Source organism: Narcine bancroftii, chromosome 4 (assembly GCF_036971445.1).
Source record: "Narcine bancroftii isolate sNarBan1 chromosome 4, sNarBan1.hap1, whole genome shotgun sequence".
Lineage (NCBI taxonomy): Eukaryota > Metazoa > Chordata > Chondrichthyes > Torpediniformes > Narcinidae > Narcine > Narcine bancroftii.
The window spans coordinates 84846072-84863528 of record NC_091472.1 but is presented as its reverse complement, the minus strand read 5'-3'; the positions used below and the strand labels follow the sequence as shown (position 1 = coordinate 84863528).

General features: G+C 45.1%; 1 protein-coding gene across 12 annotated transcripts in view; it reads right to left on the bottom strand.

Moving 5' to 3' along the window:
* Positions 1-17457, bottom strand: part of LOC138760764 (protein sel-1 homolog 1-like) — a 107923-nt gene that overhangs the window by 59453 nt on the left and 31013 nt on the right. For 11 of the 12 annotated variants that reach the window (XM_069931819.1, XM_069931811.1, XM_069931809.1 and 8 more), the window contains 3 exons: positions 13804-13936; positions 3908-3943; positions 2798-2903 (listed from right to left, as the gene is read on the bottom strand). In XM_069931819.1, the coding sequence (XP_069787920.1) occupies positions 2798-2903; positions 3908-3943; positions 13804-13876 (215 nt within the window). In that variant the 5' untranslated portion in view covers positions 13877-13936. The remainder of the gene's footprint in view (positions 1-2797; positions 2904-3907; positions 3944-13803; positions 13937-17457) is intronic. The other variant, XM_069931810.1, reaches the window with a different exon arrangement.

The following is a 17457-nucleotide window of genomic DNA, read 5'->3' as shown; positions in this document are numbered from 1 at the left end:
GCCAGGACCCTTGACTTGGCCCAAAGCAATGCCGATGAGATCACCAGTAAGAATGGGGCCTCTACGTGTGGACCATGGGCACTGCCATGCTGGGAGCCAGAGTCACAGACGGCCTCTGCTATAGTGAGTCATGACCCCACTGCTGTCGTCACCATGATCGGACACCCGAGGTGCCACTACTGTGGCCAGCTGAAGCACCCAGGTGACTCTGTCCAGCTAAGGAGGCGACCTGCTTAGGGTATGGTAAGAAAGGGCATTACCAGCGTGTCTGTAAATCGTCCAAACCTTCCCGAGCAAGCAGTGTGTCGCTGATGTCATATCCAGCCCCAAACGGCTCGACCATGTGCTTGACCCGGGAGTTGCCATTTTACCCAGTGTCTCCTCCGCCTTCCTGGGTGATGATATCTCTACCATCCGCTGCCCAGTCGATGTCACTTCCTCTTTCTTCCTCCGACGCGACAACGTGGAAGCCACCATCTTACCGGTCAGCTGTTGGCTAGAGCCATAGCCACTACTAGGACCACGAGCTATAACCCCAGGGGAAACAGCCAGGTGGAGCAAGAAAACGCCACCATTTGGAAGATGGCAAGAAGTCCTGCCAGAGGCACTTCATGCAATCCGATCTCTCCTATGAATTACTACAAATACAAACTCGTGAATGCATGTTTTCCTTCCCCAGGAGGTTGGTGACCAAAACCACTCTGCTGCCCTGGCTCTCATCTCTGGGACTCGTCCTGCTGAGGAAGCATGCGAGGGGCCATAAGACCGACCCGTTGGTGGAAGAGGAGCAATTCCTGCACACAAATTCACAATACGTCCAGTACCCTGATGGTCATGAGGACAATCCCTGTCTGGGACCTGGCATGTGGCAGAGACTACCCCCAGCCCCAACTACCATATACATACACATCGGCCCCCACAGGGACTTGGTACAGGCTATCGACGCCCCCCGGGCACCCACATCACATGCCCGGGTCCCTCTCCCTGCCAAGCCGACCACCACAACCAGACCCCCCCTGCCTCAAGATATCCGGCAAGTAATGGAGCCGACCAGTACACTCCTGGTGGAGCTGCGCAGATCAGAGGCAGAGGAAGCCACCTGACTGGCTGAACCTCTAGGGTTGGGTCTTGTTTTTTAAAGAGGGGGTGAATGTAGTGATATGTATGTACTGCTGCTCTTACATAAGTGGCTGGCCCACCCACTGATGACTCGACCCCATGGAACCCCTCCCCCTGTGACCTGGCCATAAAGGTTGACTTCCCTGCCCCCTTCGATTTCATTTGAGTTGGGCCAGCCGAAAGCTCATGTGTATTAAAGCCTATCGTTCCTCACTCAGTCTTTCGAGTCATTGATAGTGCGGATCAGCTTGTTAAGTGAATTGGTGTATTCGTGGGCTGAAAGGGCCTGTAACTGTGCTGTACTTCTAAAAATTTAATATAATCTTACTTAAATAAAACAAGAAAAATGGCATTAAAAACTGAATTTGCATACTGGGAGAGCTTAATCTTTTGATGAAGTCACAGGTATGGTTGGCGTAATGAATAGCCTCAGTATTTAATTTCAGGCTTATTTAAATCTAAAATAGAGATTAATGTCGAGGTCTCTATAGAAACAAAAAGCCTTGCTTTTAACATTTGATTTGGATGCTTAATATGTTGATTTAAAATTCTCTTCTCTGTTTCAGTGGGGGGAAGGATGCTTATCTGTTCCATCCATTTTTCAAGAGTTAAGAGATATTTCCATTCTGAATGTAGGCAATGGAATTATTTTAGTATTATTAGGCCTAGTTTTCATTGAAAAGCAGATAATTCACTCCAATGATTTGCAAGTTTGGCATTATGGAAAACCTTTAATTTGATTTCATCCTTGCATTTGTGGGAAATCTAAAAAGTTAGTTCAGTAACAATTGGAATATGTGTTTAATTGTCACCTTGCCTGGAAATCCTCAGAAGAATAGATTTATGAAGTATCAATGGAATTAATTACTGCTGATTTTTAAATTTCCCGAACACCAGAATCAATCCTAAAATGGTGCAAATTTTAAAATTTACAAAGTTATATATTTAACTTAAAAACATAAGAAATAGGAGAAGTCGGCCATCCAGCCTGTCGAGCCTGTTCTGCCATTCAATGTAATCATGGCTGATCTGATGATAGGCTCATCTCCACCTACCTGCCTTTTCCCCCCCATATCCCTTAATTCCCTGACTTGTCTTAAATATATCTACTGGGGTCGCCTCCACTGCTTCATTGGGCAGTGAATTTCACAGATTCACCATCCTCTGGGAAAAGGAGTTCTTCCTCATCTCAGTCCAATATTTACTACCCTGAATCTTGAGGCAACATCCCCTTGATCTGGTCTCCAGATGGGAACAACTTACCAACCTCAATCTTAGCCATGCCTTTCATAATTTTATATGCTTCTAAAATATTCCTTTTATTCTTCTAAATTCTAGCAAGTACAGTCCCAGATGACACAATCTCTCCTCATTGGCTATCCTCTTCATCCCTGGAATCAACCTGGTGAACCTCTGCACCCCCTCCGAAGGCAGTACATCCTTCCTCAAGTAAAGAGACCAGAACTGCATACAGTACTCCAGATGTGGTCTCGCCAGCACTTTGTACAGATGCAGCATAACCTCCCTACTCTTAAATTCAATCCCTCTAGCAATGAAGGCCAACAATCCATTGGCCTTCTTTATAGCCTGCTGTATCTTCAAACCAAACTTTTTGCGATTCATGCACAACCTAACTTAAGATAAATTGTAATCACCTGTGACTTTTGTTTATACTTACTCCTTCCTTAATTTTTTATCTCTGGAACGCTTCAGGATTTTTGTCCCAATCTGATATAATTCTTCAATCTCCCGTGCTTCTTTGCTTTTCACCATTTTTTGCTGATCTGTTGTACTCAAAGTATTACAGATAGTCAATATTAAAGTGCTCCAAATACTCTTTTAATATTCAGAGCACAATGAACAATTCTTACAATGATCATTTTGGGGTGTTTAAATAGAAGTGAAGCAAGAACTTGGTCACTGGTGAATGCTAGGAGTTGTGTTTTGTTAAGGGGCATTTACATAGAAGCAGAGTGAGAACCTTGGCAATGTTTTGGAGTCTATGATACAGATAGAGCTAGGAGCAAATATGAAGAATGGAAGCTGAAGTGGAGTAGCCCAGTGTGGGAGTAGAGGGCAGTGGTATGCTCCAATTGGAACTGAATAAGTCAATAATTACTATCCACAGAATAATTCATGAACAAAAATACAGAGGCTAGACTGCAAGATGCAAACCACGGCTTTGGATCTTGGGTAGTTCCTTTATGCCTCCACTCTTGCCGGCACTCTGATACAGGTTAATCTTGGTCTCATCTATCCACAAGATCTTTTTTTAGTGCACATTCCACAATTTATTCAAGGTTATTTTTTATATACTTCTTAGCAAACTGTAAACTGGTTATGCTTTCTGTGGCTAACCAGTGGTTTGCATCTTGCAGCATAGCCTCTGTATTTCTGTTCATGAAGTCTTCTGCGGACAGTAGTCATTGACACATCCACACCTGCCTCCTGAAGAATGTTTCTGATCTGTTGGACATAGGTTTGGGGATTTTTCTTCATTATGATGAGAATGTTTCTGTAATCAGCAGTGGAGGTCTTCCTTGGAATACCAGTCCCTTTGTGATTCCTGAGCACAGCAGTGCACTCTTTCTTCTTAATGATGTTCCAAACTGTTGATTTTGGTCATCCTAATGTTTGGGCGATGACTCTTACTGTTTTATTCTTGTTTTTCAGCCTCATAATGGCTTATTTGACCTTCATTGGCACAATTCTGGTCCTCGTGTTGAAAAATGGCAACTACAGACTCCAAAGGTGATCAAAAGCTATGAAGCCAGCCTAGCTCTCATACCTGCACCAATGAAGCAATACGAAGAGTCACAAACACCTGTGAAGACAAATGTCCCAAACATTATGGTGCCCTGCAATGGGGGGACTATGTATAAAAAGTGCTGTGATTTCTACATGGTCAAATCAACATGTCTACAAATAACCTTGAATAAATTGTGGAATGTGCACTTTAATTACATGTGAGTTGTTTGATTACTAATTTAAAACTGTGGAGCACAGGGGCAAATAAAGGAAAAAAGAGTCTTTGTCCCAAACATTATGCAGGGTATTGTAGGTCAGTACATCATGGACTGAAGGGCCTGTACTGTGCTGTTCTATATTCTATGATTGAAATAAGAACGTCACATGCTATTATTTGCTGTGATCTGTGAAGTACTTAAAAGTATCCAGTCAGGTTGGTGTTACAAAAATATTGATCTAAAAAGCAAGTGTATGGAAAGATGGATTCTCAAAAGGAGGCCCTACAAGCCCAGGATGTTCAATGAACAAGTCTAATAAGTCAGCAAATAATTGCTCAGAAATTTATCTCTGTTCTATACAAACAAATGTATATAAATTCTGGATTGCATGGTAAAGGAGAATCTCAGAGATGTAACATTTAATGATTTACCAACATCACTGAAGCTCTCTGTTCAAAATTTTAATTTAATTATACTTGATTTTCACCTGGTAGAGGCCAGCAAGCTGAGTGAGCATCTGACTTGGCAAGTATTGGTAATGAACTGCAAGCATATAATTTTGCAAGTATTAAATGTAAACTCTGCTTCCTCAGCATCCAATGCATTCATTCTGCAGTAGCTGACTTAGCCAGCTGCTTGAAACTCATCACAACAAGGCTTTGGGTTATAAGGTCTATTCATGATGCTACAATAACTCCAGCACAGATGTAAATAGCTGACTCAGTTCCACGATTTGTGCAACACAACTTCAGCATGAAGAGCAAGAGAGTAAATGATGCACCATCAATTATTCAAAGACTGAGGTTGAGAAACCAATAAGGTTTTATTCACTAAAAAACAAAGGCACATCCATACTGCTCGACTGTCCTGCAGTGAGGAGGGGGCTGTGGAACAGTCACCTTTATACAGGAGCCTGGGAGAGGGGCCACAGATACAGGCGGCCAATGGGTGTGCCCGACCAGTCAAATACATACAACAGTAGTTTATCACATTCACCCCATCATTTTTTAAAAAAAGAGTCCAGTGGGGTGAAGTGGTGCTTACAAAGTCACAAATTAAGTCTCTCAAGTGGTCTGGTTGTTTGTTGGGACTGTCGTAGTACCGGTTGTGACTGCGATGCAGTGACGAAGTCCTGGACGGTCTGCCTCTCCTATAAGGCATGTTGAGCTCTACCAGCCAGGGATGAATTTCCAGGTAAATATGTTTCATATCTTCACTTCAATGAAAGCTGCATTCTCAACTATAAGTTCTGGATTGCCTGGTAAAGGAGTATCTCAGAGATGTGACAACATGTGCTTATCGGTACTGTGTTGGTGGATAAGCAACAACGAGTCTGGTGCATTCTCTGTTGGAGAAGAGACAGAGGTGCATCACATGTGGTCAGGGGTGAAGGGGGTGTGGATGGAGGAGCTAGATCCCTAACAAAGACAATGTCTTCATGTCTGTCAGGATACGTATGTAGGCATATAGGGGGGTTGGCATGGGGGAGATGCACCCTTTCAACCAGGGGGTCAGACTTATGGCTCCTCACATGTGTGGCAGTACATAGAAGAGACCTGATGGAGTGGAGTGCCTCCGGGAGGACCTCTTGCCAGCGGGAGATTGGAAGGCCCCTAGATCACAAGGCCAGAAGGATGGGCTTCCAGACTGTGGCGTTCTCCCTTTCCACTTGCCCTTTCCCCTGCGGGTTGTAGCTAGTGGTTCTGTTCATGGCAATGCTCCTGGCCAACAGGTACTGGTGCAGTTCGTCACTCATAAAAGAGAAGCCGAAAAGAATGAAGAGAGACTGCACAGGGCCTTGATGACTATGGGAGCTGTCATGACAGAGCAGGGGATGGCAAACGGGTAATATGAGTATTCATCAATGACTTTGAGGAAATACACATTGCTGTCTGTGGAGGGCAGGGGTCCTTTAAAGTCAACACTGAGGCGCTCAAAGGGGCAGGTGGCTTTTATCAACTGCGGCCTGTCTGGCTGGTAGAAGAGTGGTTTGCGTTTAGTGCAGACCTGGTAGTTCATGATCATGGATCTGATCTCTTCAATGGAGTATGTGCTTTGATGAAGTGGAAGAATCTGGTAACTCCGAGGTTTGTAAGCAGTCAATCTGCACACTGGCACAGGTCCCAAGGGACAGGGTGCCCAGAGGCTTAAGTTTCCCCAGCCAGTACAAAATCATTGTAGTTGGACAGTTCAATTCTCAACCTTAGTATCTTGCAGATTTTAATTTGGCCCCGCTGCTGGTTATTAAACATGAATGCAACTGCACATTGGTCAGTCTCGTCTGAGGAGTGTTGAATTTCAGGACCCTGTAAGGTACGGGAAAAGAAAGAAACTGGTCTTCCTGCCTGTTTAGGGTGGTAGTCAGGGCGAAATCTGATGCATCACTTTCCACCTGGAATGGCGTGCATTGTGGCCTTGCAATATCTGCCTTGATGCAGTTAAAGGCTCCACGAGCCTCTGCTGTAAGAGGGATGTGGATTTGACAAGGGGTAGGGCTTGTCTGCATAATTTATGGACCCATTGTGCATAATAAGAATCCAAGACACCTTCCCAGAGCCTTACGGCTGTGGGGGAGTGGAAGTTCCAGGAATGGCCACATGCAGTCAGGGTCTGGGCCAAAGACTCTATTCTTAACAACACAGCCAAGAATGGCAAGGGGGGCTGTGTGAAAAATGCATTTGGCCTTATTGTATGTGAGATTGAGGAGCTTGGCAGTTTGGAGGAATTTCTGGAGGTTGAGGTCATGGTCTTGCAGGTCATGGCCGCAGCTCGTACTGGCCCACCGTGCGGTCCATCTCCCATTGGAAGACTGAGATGCTATTCATAATGCTGACGGGGACCTGCAGGAAATGGTAGAGGCAGCCAGCTGCCTCGAACCCAGTGTATTGACGGTCCTCTGGGCAGAGAAGGAGCTGGTGATATGCTGACTTCAGGTTGATGGTAGAAAAGACCCGACACTGTGCAATTTGGTTCATCATGTCAGCTATGCGGGGGAGGTGGTAGGCATTGTGTTTGATGGTCTTACTGTAGTCAATGACCATCCTGTTCTTTTCCCCATTTCGCACTTCCACTACCTGTCTCTTCAAGGGCTGGTGCTGGCTTCGATGATCCCCCTCCTTAAGCAAATCCTGTACCTCTGCCCGAATGAAGGCCCTGTCCCCACCACTGTACCATCTACTTTTAGTGGTGACAGGTTTATAGTCGGGGGTGAGGTTGGCAAACAATGGTGGAGGGGTGATTTTAAATGTGGAGACCCCGCAGGTCATGCGTGGTGGGCAACTGGGTTGTTGGCCATGTATGATGTGGGGGGGGGGGGAGAGGGAAGCTGAGGGGTGGGTGGAGCGCAGCAGTCAGTTTGAAAATTGCCAGTTAGATACAGTGAGGGGCGGATGAGGCCCATCAAACTCCATCTTCATTCTTTTAAGGTGACATTGTAAATGAAGTTTCAATAGCGCAGAGCTGCGACATTACCTAAAGTTTAAAGTCTTTATAGTCTGTACCCTGTACAGTTAGATTCACTACAGAGTAGCCCCGGACATCCACCATATGTGATCTGGTAGCCAAGGAGACCTTCTGGATCACCAGCATTACTGCATTCCCTTTCTGTCCTCCCACTGTTGAATAGGCAACTTTTCATGTAGCCATTTACCTTAATGTCTATCGTTGACCTGGTGAGCTTATGTGGGCTGTCCTGTTTGAGTGTGATGGAGGCCAGAGTCAGATTGATGTTTGTCGCTGTTATGGAGAATGGTGATGTCCAAGATGGCAGCCCCCATGATCCGCACGCAGAGCTGTTATGAAGGGGTTTAGACTTGGACACTTTGGCGTAGTGTCTCTTATTCTCACAGCTGGAGCAAGTCAAATCCTTTGCTCGGCAACATTTACTCTGGTGCTGCCAGGCCACAGAAGTAGCACTTCTGGTGCTCTCAGAGTACCGCAGCTGTGGTTGGGTCACTGATGGTACTGGGCAAAAGCAGTGGGAGGTGTTCGCAGAGCACTGCTGCCATGATCAACTTGTTAGCAGAGCAAAGGGATGGCGACACGTCTTAAGATGGTGGCACCTGGAGTAACCATGAGGCGGCTGCGTTATGTGTCGGGTAGGCCTGATTATTCTGGAGGGCCAACTCCAGCGTACTTGCCAGTTCAACTGTTCTCCTCAGATTGAGCTGATCTGGTATCCCTGATCTGAACTCAGTGTACTCAGCAGCAGTCACGGCCTTACATTCACAGGCCCTACCGAAGGCTCGCAGGGCCCGAAGGTACTTGGCGATCAACTCACCGGGTCACTGTTTGCAGGTCACTAGAAGATGCCTGGAGTAGACAATGTTGATCTTCCTCAGGTATTGGCCTTTAAGATGTCCATGGTCTCCTTGTATGACGTGGCGTCCCTGATCATGGAGTACACCAGATTTCTGACTCAGTAATACAATACTTGCAATTTCGGAATCTTGTTTGCTGAAGATGCTTGCAGAAATGCTTCAAAACTGCGCAGCCAGAGTTCAAAGTTGGTAGATGCTTCAGATTTCCAACTTTTCTGGTGTCAGGATCTGCTTCATTGCAAAAACTTTAGTGAATAAAATTGATGCACCATCAATTACCCAAAGATTGAGGTTGAGAAACCAATAGACTTTTATTCACTAAAGAACAAAGGCACATCCATACTGCTCGACTGTTTTGCACTGAGGAGGGGGCTGTGGAAAATTCACCGTTATACAGAAGCCTGTAAGAGGGGCCCAGGTACAGCTGGCTAATGGGTGTGCCCAACCAGACAAATACACACAACAGTGGCAGTAGGGAATAACCATGAAAAAAAAAAGCGGCATTGCATGAGCTGCTACTACAGTAGCGTTTCCGCTGGTGTGGACCCGAGACTGGAGACACAGTGATACTCCAAGGATCCAAATGGCCATTTCTAATGCCGATGGCTCCGTACAGGCCATAACGGAGCTGACAATGTTTTTATTTAAAATCCTGCAACCATGGGGTCTGTACCCAAGAGCCTCAAAGGGTTGCAGAATCCAGGGGAGCAGCAGACAAATGCAGGGCACCAGAAATGAGGAGAAAACCCTCCCCCTCCCCTGTTGAGAAAGAGAATCATATGAAATGACCCAATAGGATGGTGACCACGGCAGTGGACCAGCGAGAGGCTCAGTTTCTGAAGGACCCAGACTGGCTTATGGGAACCGGCTATCGGAACCAGGATTCAAGAGGGTGCCAAGAGCAAAAAGGGCTCCCAAAGGGCCTCAGGCACTGAAAGCTTCCTGATCATATCGGAGGTTTGGATCTGAAGCTCGGGTTGCCAACGGATAGACAAGGATCTGTGCAGCTGCAGATGCTGTGGGACTGTTGGACATTCAGTGAAGAGATTATCTTTTGTTTTTTTTCTTTTACTATAAGGGCTTCTGTGCAAAACCAATGGTGACACTTTGTCTGCATTATGGCAGACTAAAGGAAATTTTGTGTAATGTTAAATGTTCTGTTTTATATATGACAATTAAAGAATCTTGATAGCCCCTTTCAGCCCTCATTGTCTTTGAAGGCATCTTTTTGCTCTTATTGCCCCATCAACTATTTCATGTTACCTTCTGTCACTGATGTAGTGTGTTCACACGGCTAGCATTTGTGGATTAGTACCACAAAAAATAAGCTATGGATTGCTCCTGCTTTATTTGATTATAAGGCACCTTGTAACCAATCTCATTTGGACATGAGTAAAACAGGAGTAAAACATGAAAGTCTGCAGACATCGTGATTGATGTAAAAACACAATGCTGGAAAAACTCAGCAGGTCAAACAGTGTCGCAAAGATAAAGATACATAACCAAGGTTTTGGGCTTGAACCTGTTATCAAGTTAAGGGCAAAAGGTGCCATAATGCAGACAAAGTGTCACCATTGGTTTTGCACAGTAGCCCTTATAGTAAAAGAAAAAAAACAAAAGATAATCTCTTCACTGAATGTCCAACAAAATTATGGGGGAGGGGCAGGCGGAGGAGCACAGTGCTGGAGGCAGGAGGTAATAAGTGGATAAAAAAAAGGAAGGACACACCAGCAAACAAGGGGAGGGGAATGGTTCTGTGAATGGAGAGGTAGAAAGCTGGAGGAAAGAAGGGAGGGATGAGGAAGAGAGGGAGAATGGGGAGTAGGCTAGCAGAAACTGGTCGATTCAATATCAATGCCATCCAATTGGAGAGTGCCCAGGTGGAAAATTAGGTGTTGCTCCTCCAGTTTATGGGTGGTCTGTGTTTGACAGTACATGGGGCCATATATCAGTGGAGGAGTGTGGCGCAGAATTGAAATAGTTGACTTCTTGGAGATCCCTGTCACTGATGCGAGCAGAGTGAAGGTTCTCAGCGAAGCGATCTCCCAGTCTGCGACCAGGCTCTCCGATGTACAGAAAGTCACAAGGGGAGCACTGAATGCAGTAGATAACTCCCACAGATACACTTGAAAGGACTGTTTGGGGCCCCCCAAACAGGTGAGGGAAGAAGTTTCAGTGCAAGTGTGGTACTTCCTGAGGCTGCAGGGGAAGTTGCCAAGGGGACAATTAATGGGAAGGGATGAGTGGACGAGGGAGAGGTCTCTACAAAAGGTAGAGAGGGGAGTAGAGGTATGTTTCCAGTGGTGGGATCATGCAGTAGGTGACGGAAATTATGGAGGATAATGTGTTGGATACAAAGACTGGTGTGGTAGTAGCTGAGGACAAGGGGAATCTTGTGTTTGTTGCATCCAGGGGAAAGGGGGCCAGGACAGATGAGTAGGAAATAGAGGAGTGAGTTGATGGTGCTGGAGGAGAAGCCATGTTTTTGGAAGGAGGTCATTCAGATGATCTTGACTGGAAGACCTCATCTTGGGAACAGATACAATGGAAATGGATGAATTGAAAGAAATAGAATCCTTGCAGGGGACTGGGTGTGAAGAAATGTAGTCGTGGTAGTTGGCAGATTTAGTAGATTTGTAAAATATGTATGTAGAAAGTTTGCCTCCCAAGATGGAAACAGAGATTAAGAAAGGAGAGATGGACCAGCGTTAGGTAAAAACATCATGAGCTGGGAATGTAGAGGGAGTCACCCAGTGCTGGGCCGTAACAAGATGCAGTTGTGACCTTGTACTCTCAAGATAAGAGTGGGGATGACAAATTGATGTGCAGGAGGCTAGCAGAGAGGGACAGCAACAGTTTATTCATTGGACAATGTCATGGTATGATAATTTACTAAGTACGTATCCTAAGGTATATAAAAAACACCACTTGCTGATAACGGCAGAATGCGCCTTCTCCAACTAACACTGTTAGTTGCAAGTGTTACAATCCGGCAATAAAGAACAAAGAACCTTGATTTCGACTCAGTCTGGTGTTTGACTCACTCATTCATGAACAAAGCAGACCTAACACCAGGTGAATTTGAAGTTGGGGTGAAAGTTAGCAGCAAAGCAAATAAAGTTGACAAAGTCATCATGGATCCATGAGGCAGCAATGATGTAGTCAATGTAGTGGAGGTAGAGTTGAAGGGCCTTGCCCGTATAGGCTTACAGTATGGATTTCACAAAGTCTGCAAACAGGCAAGCAAAGCTGGGCCCCAAGTGGGTACCCATGGCTATGCCTTTGATTTGGAAAAAGTGGGATGAGTCAAAGGAGGTTATTTAGGGAGAAGACAAGTTCTGCCAGGCAGAGGAAGGTGGTGGAAGAGGGAGACTGGTTAGTTCTCTTGTCAAGGAAGAAACAAAGTGCTTTAAAACCTTTTGTAAGGGGCACTGAGGTGCAAAGAGATTGGACATGCATCGTGAAAATGAGGCGGTCAAGTTCAGTGATGGAGGGTATGTGAGGTATCGTGGATGTGGGTAGGAAGGGATTGGACTGGGGAGAAAAAATGGAGTGGAAGCAAGATACTAGCTCAGTGGGAGCATGCGGAAATGGGTCTACATGGATAACTGGGTTTATGTATCTTGGGTAGGAAGTAGAACCGGGCAGCACGAGGATGGGAAACAAAGAGGCTGGAGGGTGTGAGAAGGAGATGACCAGGTTAGAGATAGTACTAGAGATGGTGGCTTGATGTTCTTGGGTGGTGTCCTTTTGAAGGCATAATTAAGAGGAAGTGTCTGAGAGCTGTTGTCTGGCCTCGGCAAGATAGAGGTCAGAGTGCCAGGCCACAACAGCACCATGCTTCTCTGCAGGTTTGATAGTGAGGTTGGGATTGTTGTAGAGAGAGTGGAGGGAAGAGCGTTCAGAGGTGAGATTGGAATAAGAGAGGGGAGTGCTGAAGTTGAGATTGTTGTCATCTCGGCGGAAAATGGAAATAAAAAGATCTAGAGTGGGCAACTGGGCAGGGTAAGATGTCCAAGAGGAGGAAGAAGGCTTAAATCTGGAGAAGGGGTCTTGAGGGGGGCAGAGAATCCTGGTTGTAGAAGTGAACATGGAGACAATAGGAGTTTGGCATTGTAGTGCACACATTAAGGTGTGAGTGAAAGTGGACAAAGAAAAGGCCTCCACTGAGGACAGAGCGTTCTGTCTCTGAGAGGGGAATGTCAGAGGGAATGGTAATGGTCAGTGGGAGTCAGTGTGGTAGGGTAGGGGATGTCAGGGGGGTAGTGGATGGTAGGGGAGGTCATAAGGGGGAGGTGGAGGGTAGAGGAGAGCAGAGGGGGAGGTGGAAAGTAGCAGGGTCACTGGCTAGTTGGGGGAGGAGAGGGTCTGAGGATTATGGGGTGGAAAGAAAGGGTGATTTCAAAGGGGGAAAGTAGGGAGAGGTGAAGGGGGATAGAGAAGGGTAAGGAGTAGTGGTAGGAGGTATGAGCCTGTGAGATACAGCAGCGTTGTCAGCCTTGGCAGTGTGGGGGAGGTTGGGACTGCAGGAAGTCTCTGCGTCATTAGGAGCAACTGCCCACAGCCAGCTGGTACCGTGGTGAGAGTTGATGCTGGGACATCATGGCTGAATAGAAATCGTGTGCATATCTCTTTTTAAAACTATAAGGTATGCAACAGGTATTTAATGTATTTGAGGGCATGATGGATTTCATGTCTATTTGATGATGGTAGTGGTCTCTGGTAAGTGAGATATAGTAAACAATGTAGCATCATGATCGATCTTGATCGCTGATGTGAGTTTATTGAATTTCTTATGGCACTGCATCCAAATGTTGGAATATCAACCCTTATGTTGATCTTCAAGTCCACCTGCTGCAACCAGCTTATAAAATCACATCTAGTAGTCCTTCTGCAAACACAATACCCTTTTTTACATTCACTTCATCAACTATGGTCACATAGTTCAAAAAATATCAGCTCCTGCTCTCTCCTATGTTGTGTTGATTTTCACTGTGTCCTGGATACTTTCTGTGCAATAACTGCTTGTACTTGTTCCAGACACAATGCACCTCTTCTTAAGAAGTGAAAACAAGTTTGAACCATCATAACCTTAAACCTTTGTGAGTGATTAACAATATGGTGCAACCTTTGTTGATGCAGCCATGTCGTCCACATTTCAATCTGTGGTGGGTGGGCAATCCAATTTTGGAAATAGGCAAGAACTAAGTATGTTCTCCGTTTTATGCTTTGTGGGTACAGGATAATTATGCACACAATACTGCTGATATATTGCAGGCAATTGAATTTAGCTTTCTTAAAAGCTTTTGGCCATGTTTTATTCTTATTCAGATTTCTAGCTTGTGAATTGTGTTTTGAACCATAACTAGCCTCTGGAAATATTTTGGCATTTTCCTCACTCTTTTCTGCCCTGGATGTGGACTGTCCATTCTGAGCCATCACGGGCTTGCCTTGCTTTGACTCCCTGTTCATATGGTATCTCCTTCGTTCTTCAGGTTCCTGTGATAAATTGTCATCTTCATTTTCCAACTCCTGAAATGGAAGATTCAATTCCAACACAAGAAAGACATTTAGAAACATTCAACAATCAACAAACATTTATTATCTTTTGCCATCTGTTCAGATAGCTCACTTCCTTACTGAGTTTAATATCAAAAGATTATGAATCAAAATAAACAAAATAGGAGGAAGAAGTAGTCCATTCAGTCACTTCAGAACCTTGTTGTAGTGATATGTAATTACACCAGGGGGTCATCCCGGTGATCTTGTATATAAAGCAGTCCAGAGCTACAGTCGAGCCTTCCAGGTTTGTCTTGCAGAGAGACAAGACCTCTTAGTGTACATATTAGTTTATTAAAGCTGTTTTATACTTGCACTGCTGATGTGGTTATTGTCAGTACACTTGTTCCTGCTTTCTTTCCACATCCATTAACCTTTTAGCTTTACAAAGTAGAACCATCTTTCTTGAATATATTTAATGATTGGCCTTTATTGTTTTCCACAGATTCATTACCCTCCAGAGGAAGAAATTTCTCGCTCCAAATTTTAAAAGATATACCACGATTCTGACACAATGATCTCTAATTCTTGGCTTTTTAGCTCTTGGGAACATCCTCCCTGAATCTAGATTGCCTGCTACTGTTGTAATATTCTAGAATGCCATCTGACCCCAATGATTTTAATATCTCAGATGAAGAAAATCTGGGACAGCACAAGAGTCCCTGATGACTACACTTGCGGGAGGTGCATTTCGTTGCAGCTCCTAATCTACTGTGTTAGGGAACTGGAGCTGGATGAACTCCGTATCATTCAGGAAGCAAAGGGGGTGATAAACAGAAGCTATAAGGAGGCAGGCATGCTCAAGAAGCAAGAGAGAGGTAACTGGATGACTGTTAGTATAGGGAAAGGAAATAGGCATTTACTGCAGTGCACCCATATGGCTGTTCCCCTCAACAATGTATTTTGTTTTTGATACCGCTGGGGGAGACGATGTACCAGGGACAAGTCACATTGGCACAGAGGCTGGCCTTTCAATCAGAAGGGAAGGGGAACTAAGGTGATTGGAGATTCAAAAGTTAGGGGAATAGACAGGAGGTTCTTTGAACAAGAGCACGACTCCTGAATAATATGTTACTTCTTGGGTGCCTCCAAAGTGTCAGAGACATCTCAGATCAAGACAACAGCATCCTCAAGCGGGAGGGTAAGCAGCCAGATGTTGTGTACCACACTGGTACCAATGATATAGATAGGAAAAAGGATGAGTTCCTGAAGAGGGAATATAGGGAGTTTGGAAGGAAGCTGAAAAGCAGGACTTCAAGGGCAGTAATCCATGGATTGCTGCTAGGGCCACTTACCAGAGGGCAGGAATACGATGTATGGCACGACTGAAGAGTTGATGCACAGAACAGGTGTTCAGATTTATGGATTATTGGGATCTCTTCTGGGAAAAGTATGACCTATACAAAGAAGATGGGTTGCACCTGAATTGGAGGGGTCTAATATCTTTGCAGGAGGTTTGCTAGAGCTCTTGCGGAAAATTTAAACAAGTTTGGCAGGGGGATGGGAACCAGAATAAGAGGGCAGCGGAGAGGGCAGAAAATACACATAGATACACTGTGTAGCGAGATTGTGAGGAAGGATAGACAATCAATAGGCCACAAGTACTCATGTAAGATTAAAGATTTAACAAGGGCTACTTTAAATGAACTAGAAAAGAGTGATGAATTCAACACTGAAGGTCTTGTATTTAAATACCTGCTGTATAAGAGACAAGTCTGATGATTTTGTTGCGCAGCTGAAAGTTGGCAAGTTATGACTGTGAAACACGAAAACCTACAGACGCTGTGATTGTAGTAAAAACACACTGAAATGCTGGAGGAACTCAGCCAGACTTTTCAGCATCCTTACAAGATAAAGATATATTGCTGATGTTTCAGGCCCTAGCCCTTCTTCAAGTAATAAGCAGAATGAGCCAGAATCAGGAAATCTCAGAATTCAGACAATGCAGGCTGGGGGAGGAATCAAAACCAACAAAAAGTGTTAATTGGATATGATAAGGGACGATGTAAGAATTTATCATGTCTGAGAGAAAGGAGACCGAAGGGGAAAGTGATGGTGGAAGAAGTGGGGAAGACCTTGTCCTGGAAGCAGATGTGATAGAAATAGAGGAACTGAGAGAAAGGAATGGACTCCTTACAGGGGATAGGTTGGGAAGAGGTGTAGTCAAGGTAGCTGTGGGAGTTGGTGGGTTGTAAAAGATGTCGGTTGAGAGTTTGTCGCCCAAGATGGAGAGGAAAGGGAGAGTGTTACTAGAGATGGTCCAAGTTGAGGTTGGGGTAGAAGTTGGCAGCAAAGTTGATGAAGTCAACGAGCTCATCGTGCATACATGATGCAGCACAAAAGTAATCATTGATGTAGTGGAGGAAGAGTTGAGGGGCCTTGCTTGTGTAGTCTTGTCGTATAGATTGCTCCATGTAGCCAGCAAAAAGGCAGGCATAGTTGAGGCCCATGTGGGTACCCGTGGCTAACCCTTTAACCTGAAAAAAGTGGGTTAAGGCAAAGGAGAAATTATTGAAGCTGAGGACAAGTTCTGCCAGCTGGAGGAGGGTGGTGGTGGAGGGGGATTGGTCCAGAAAGAAACAAAGGGGTTTGAGGCCTTCAGATTGTGGGATGGAGGTGTATGGGGATTGGATATCCATGGTAAACATGAGGCAATCGAATTTGGGGAACTGGAAGTTGTTGAAGTTGTTGCGTGTGAAGTGTCCCGGATGTTGGTGGGGAGGGATTGGTCCGGAAGGGATGAAACAAAGTCGAGATAAGCGGAGACCAATTCGGTGGGGCAGGAGCATGAGGACATGATAGGTCTGCCAGGACAATTGAGTAGGAGGTAGAAATGAGAGGTGCGGGGTTCGAAAACAATGAGATTGGATGGCATGCCAGGGAAGTGATCAGAAGTGATGAGTTCAAAAATGCTGTGTGATACAGTCTTTTGATTAGTTTTGGTGGGTCCTGTTGGAGGAGTAAGATAGAGGTCAGTGTGCCAGAGGTTCAGATTTGTGCAGAGAGAGTGGAGGGCCAAATGTTCCGAGGGAGTGAGAATGGAATGAATGAGGGGTGAGGTGAATTCGATATGGTTGATGTCAAGGTGACAGTTGGAAATCTAAAGGTCCGGAGCAGGCAGAAGACTGGAACGAGGTGTCCAAGAGGTAGAAGAAGTTTTAAAGCGGGAGAAGCGATCTGTAGTGGTGGGTGGAGGATTGTGATTATGGAAGAAGGCTTGGAGATGGAGCTGACAGAATAAGGGTTCACCATCATGACACGCATGGATGCCGTTGAGTTATGACATTGTGGCCATTACTGCATTGTGACTGAAAGATGATTACAACTCAAAATTAAATATCCATAGGTACATAGTGTATTGGAAGGTCAGGAAGGTAGGCAAAGGGGATGGGGTGGCTCTGCTGGTTAAAAATGGAATTAAATCTTTGGAGAGAAAGACATTGGATCAGAAGATATAGAATTCCTATGGGTAGAATTAAGAAAATGCAAGGGTA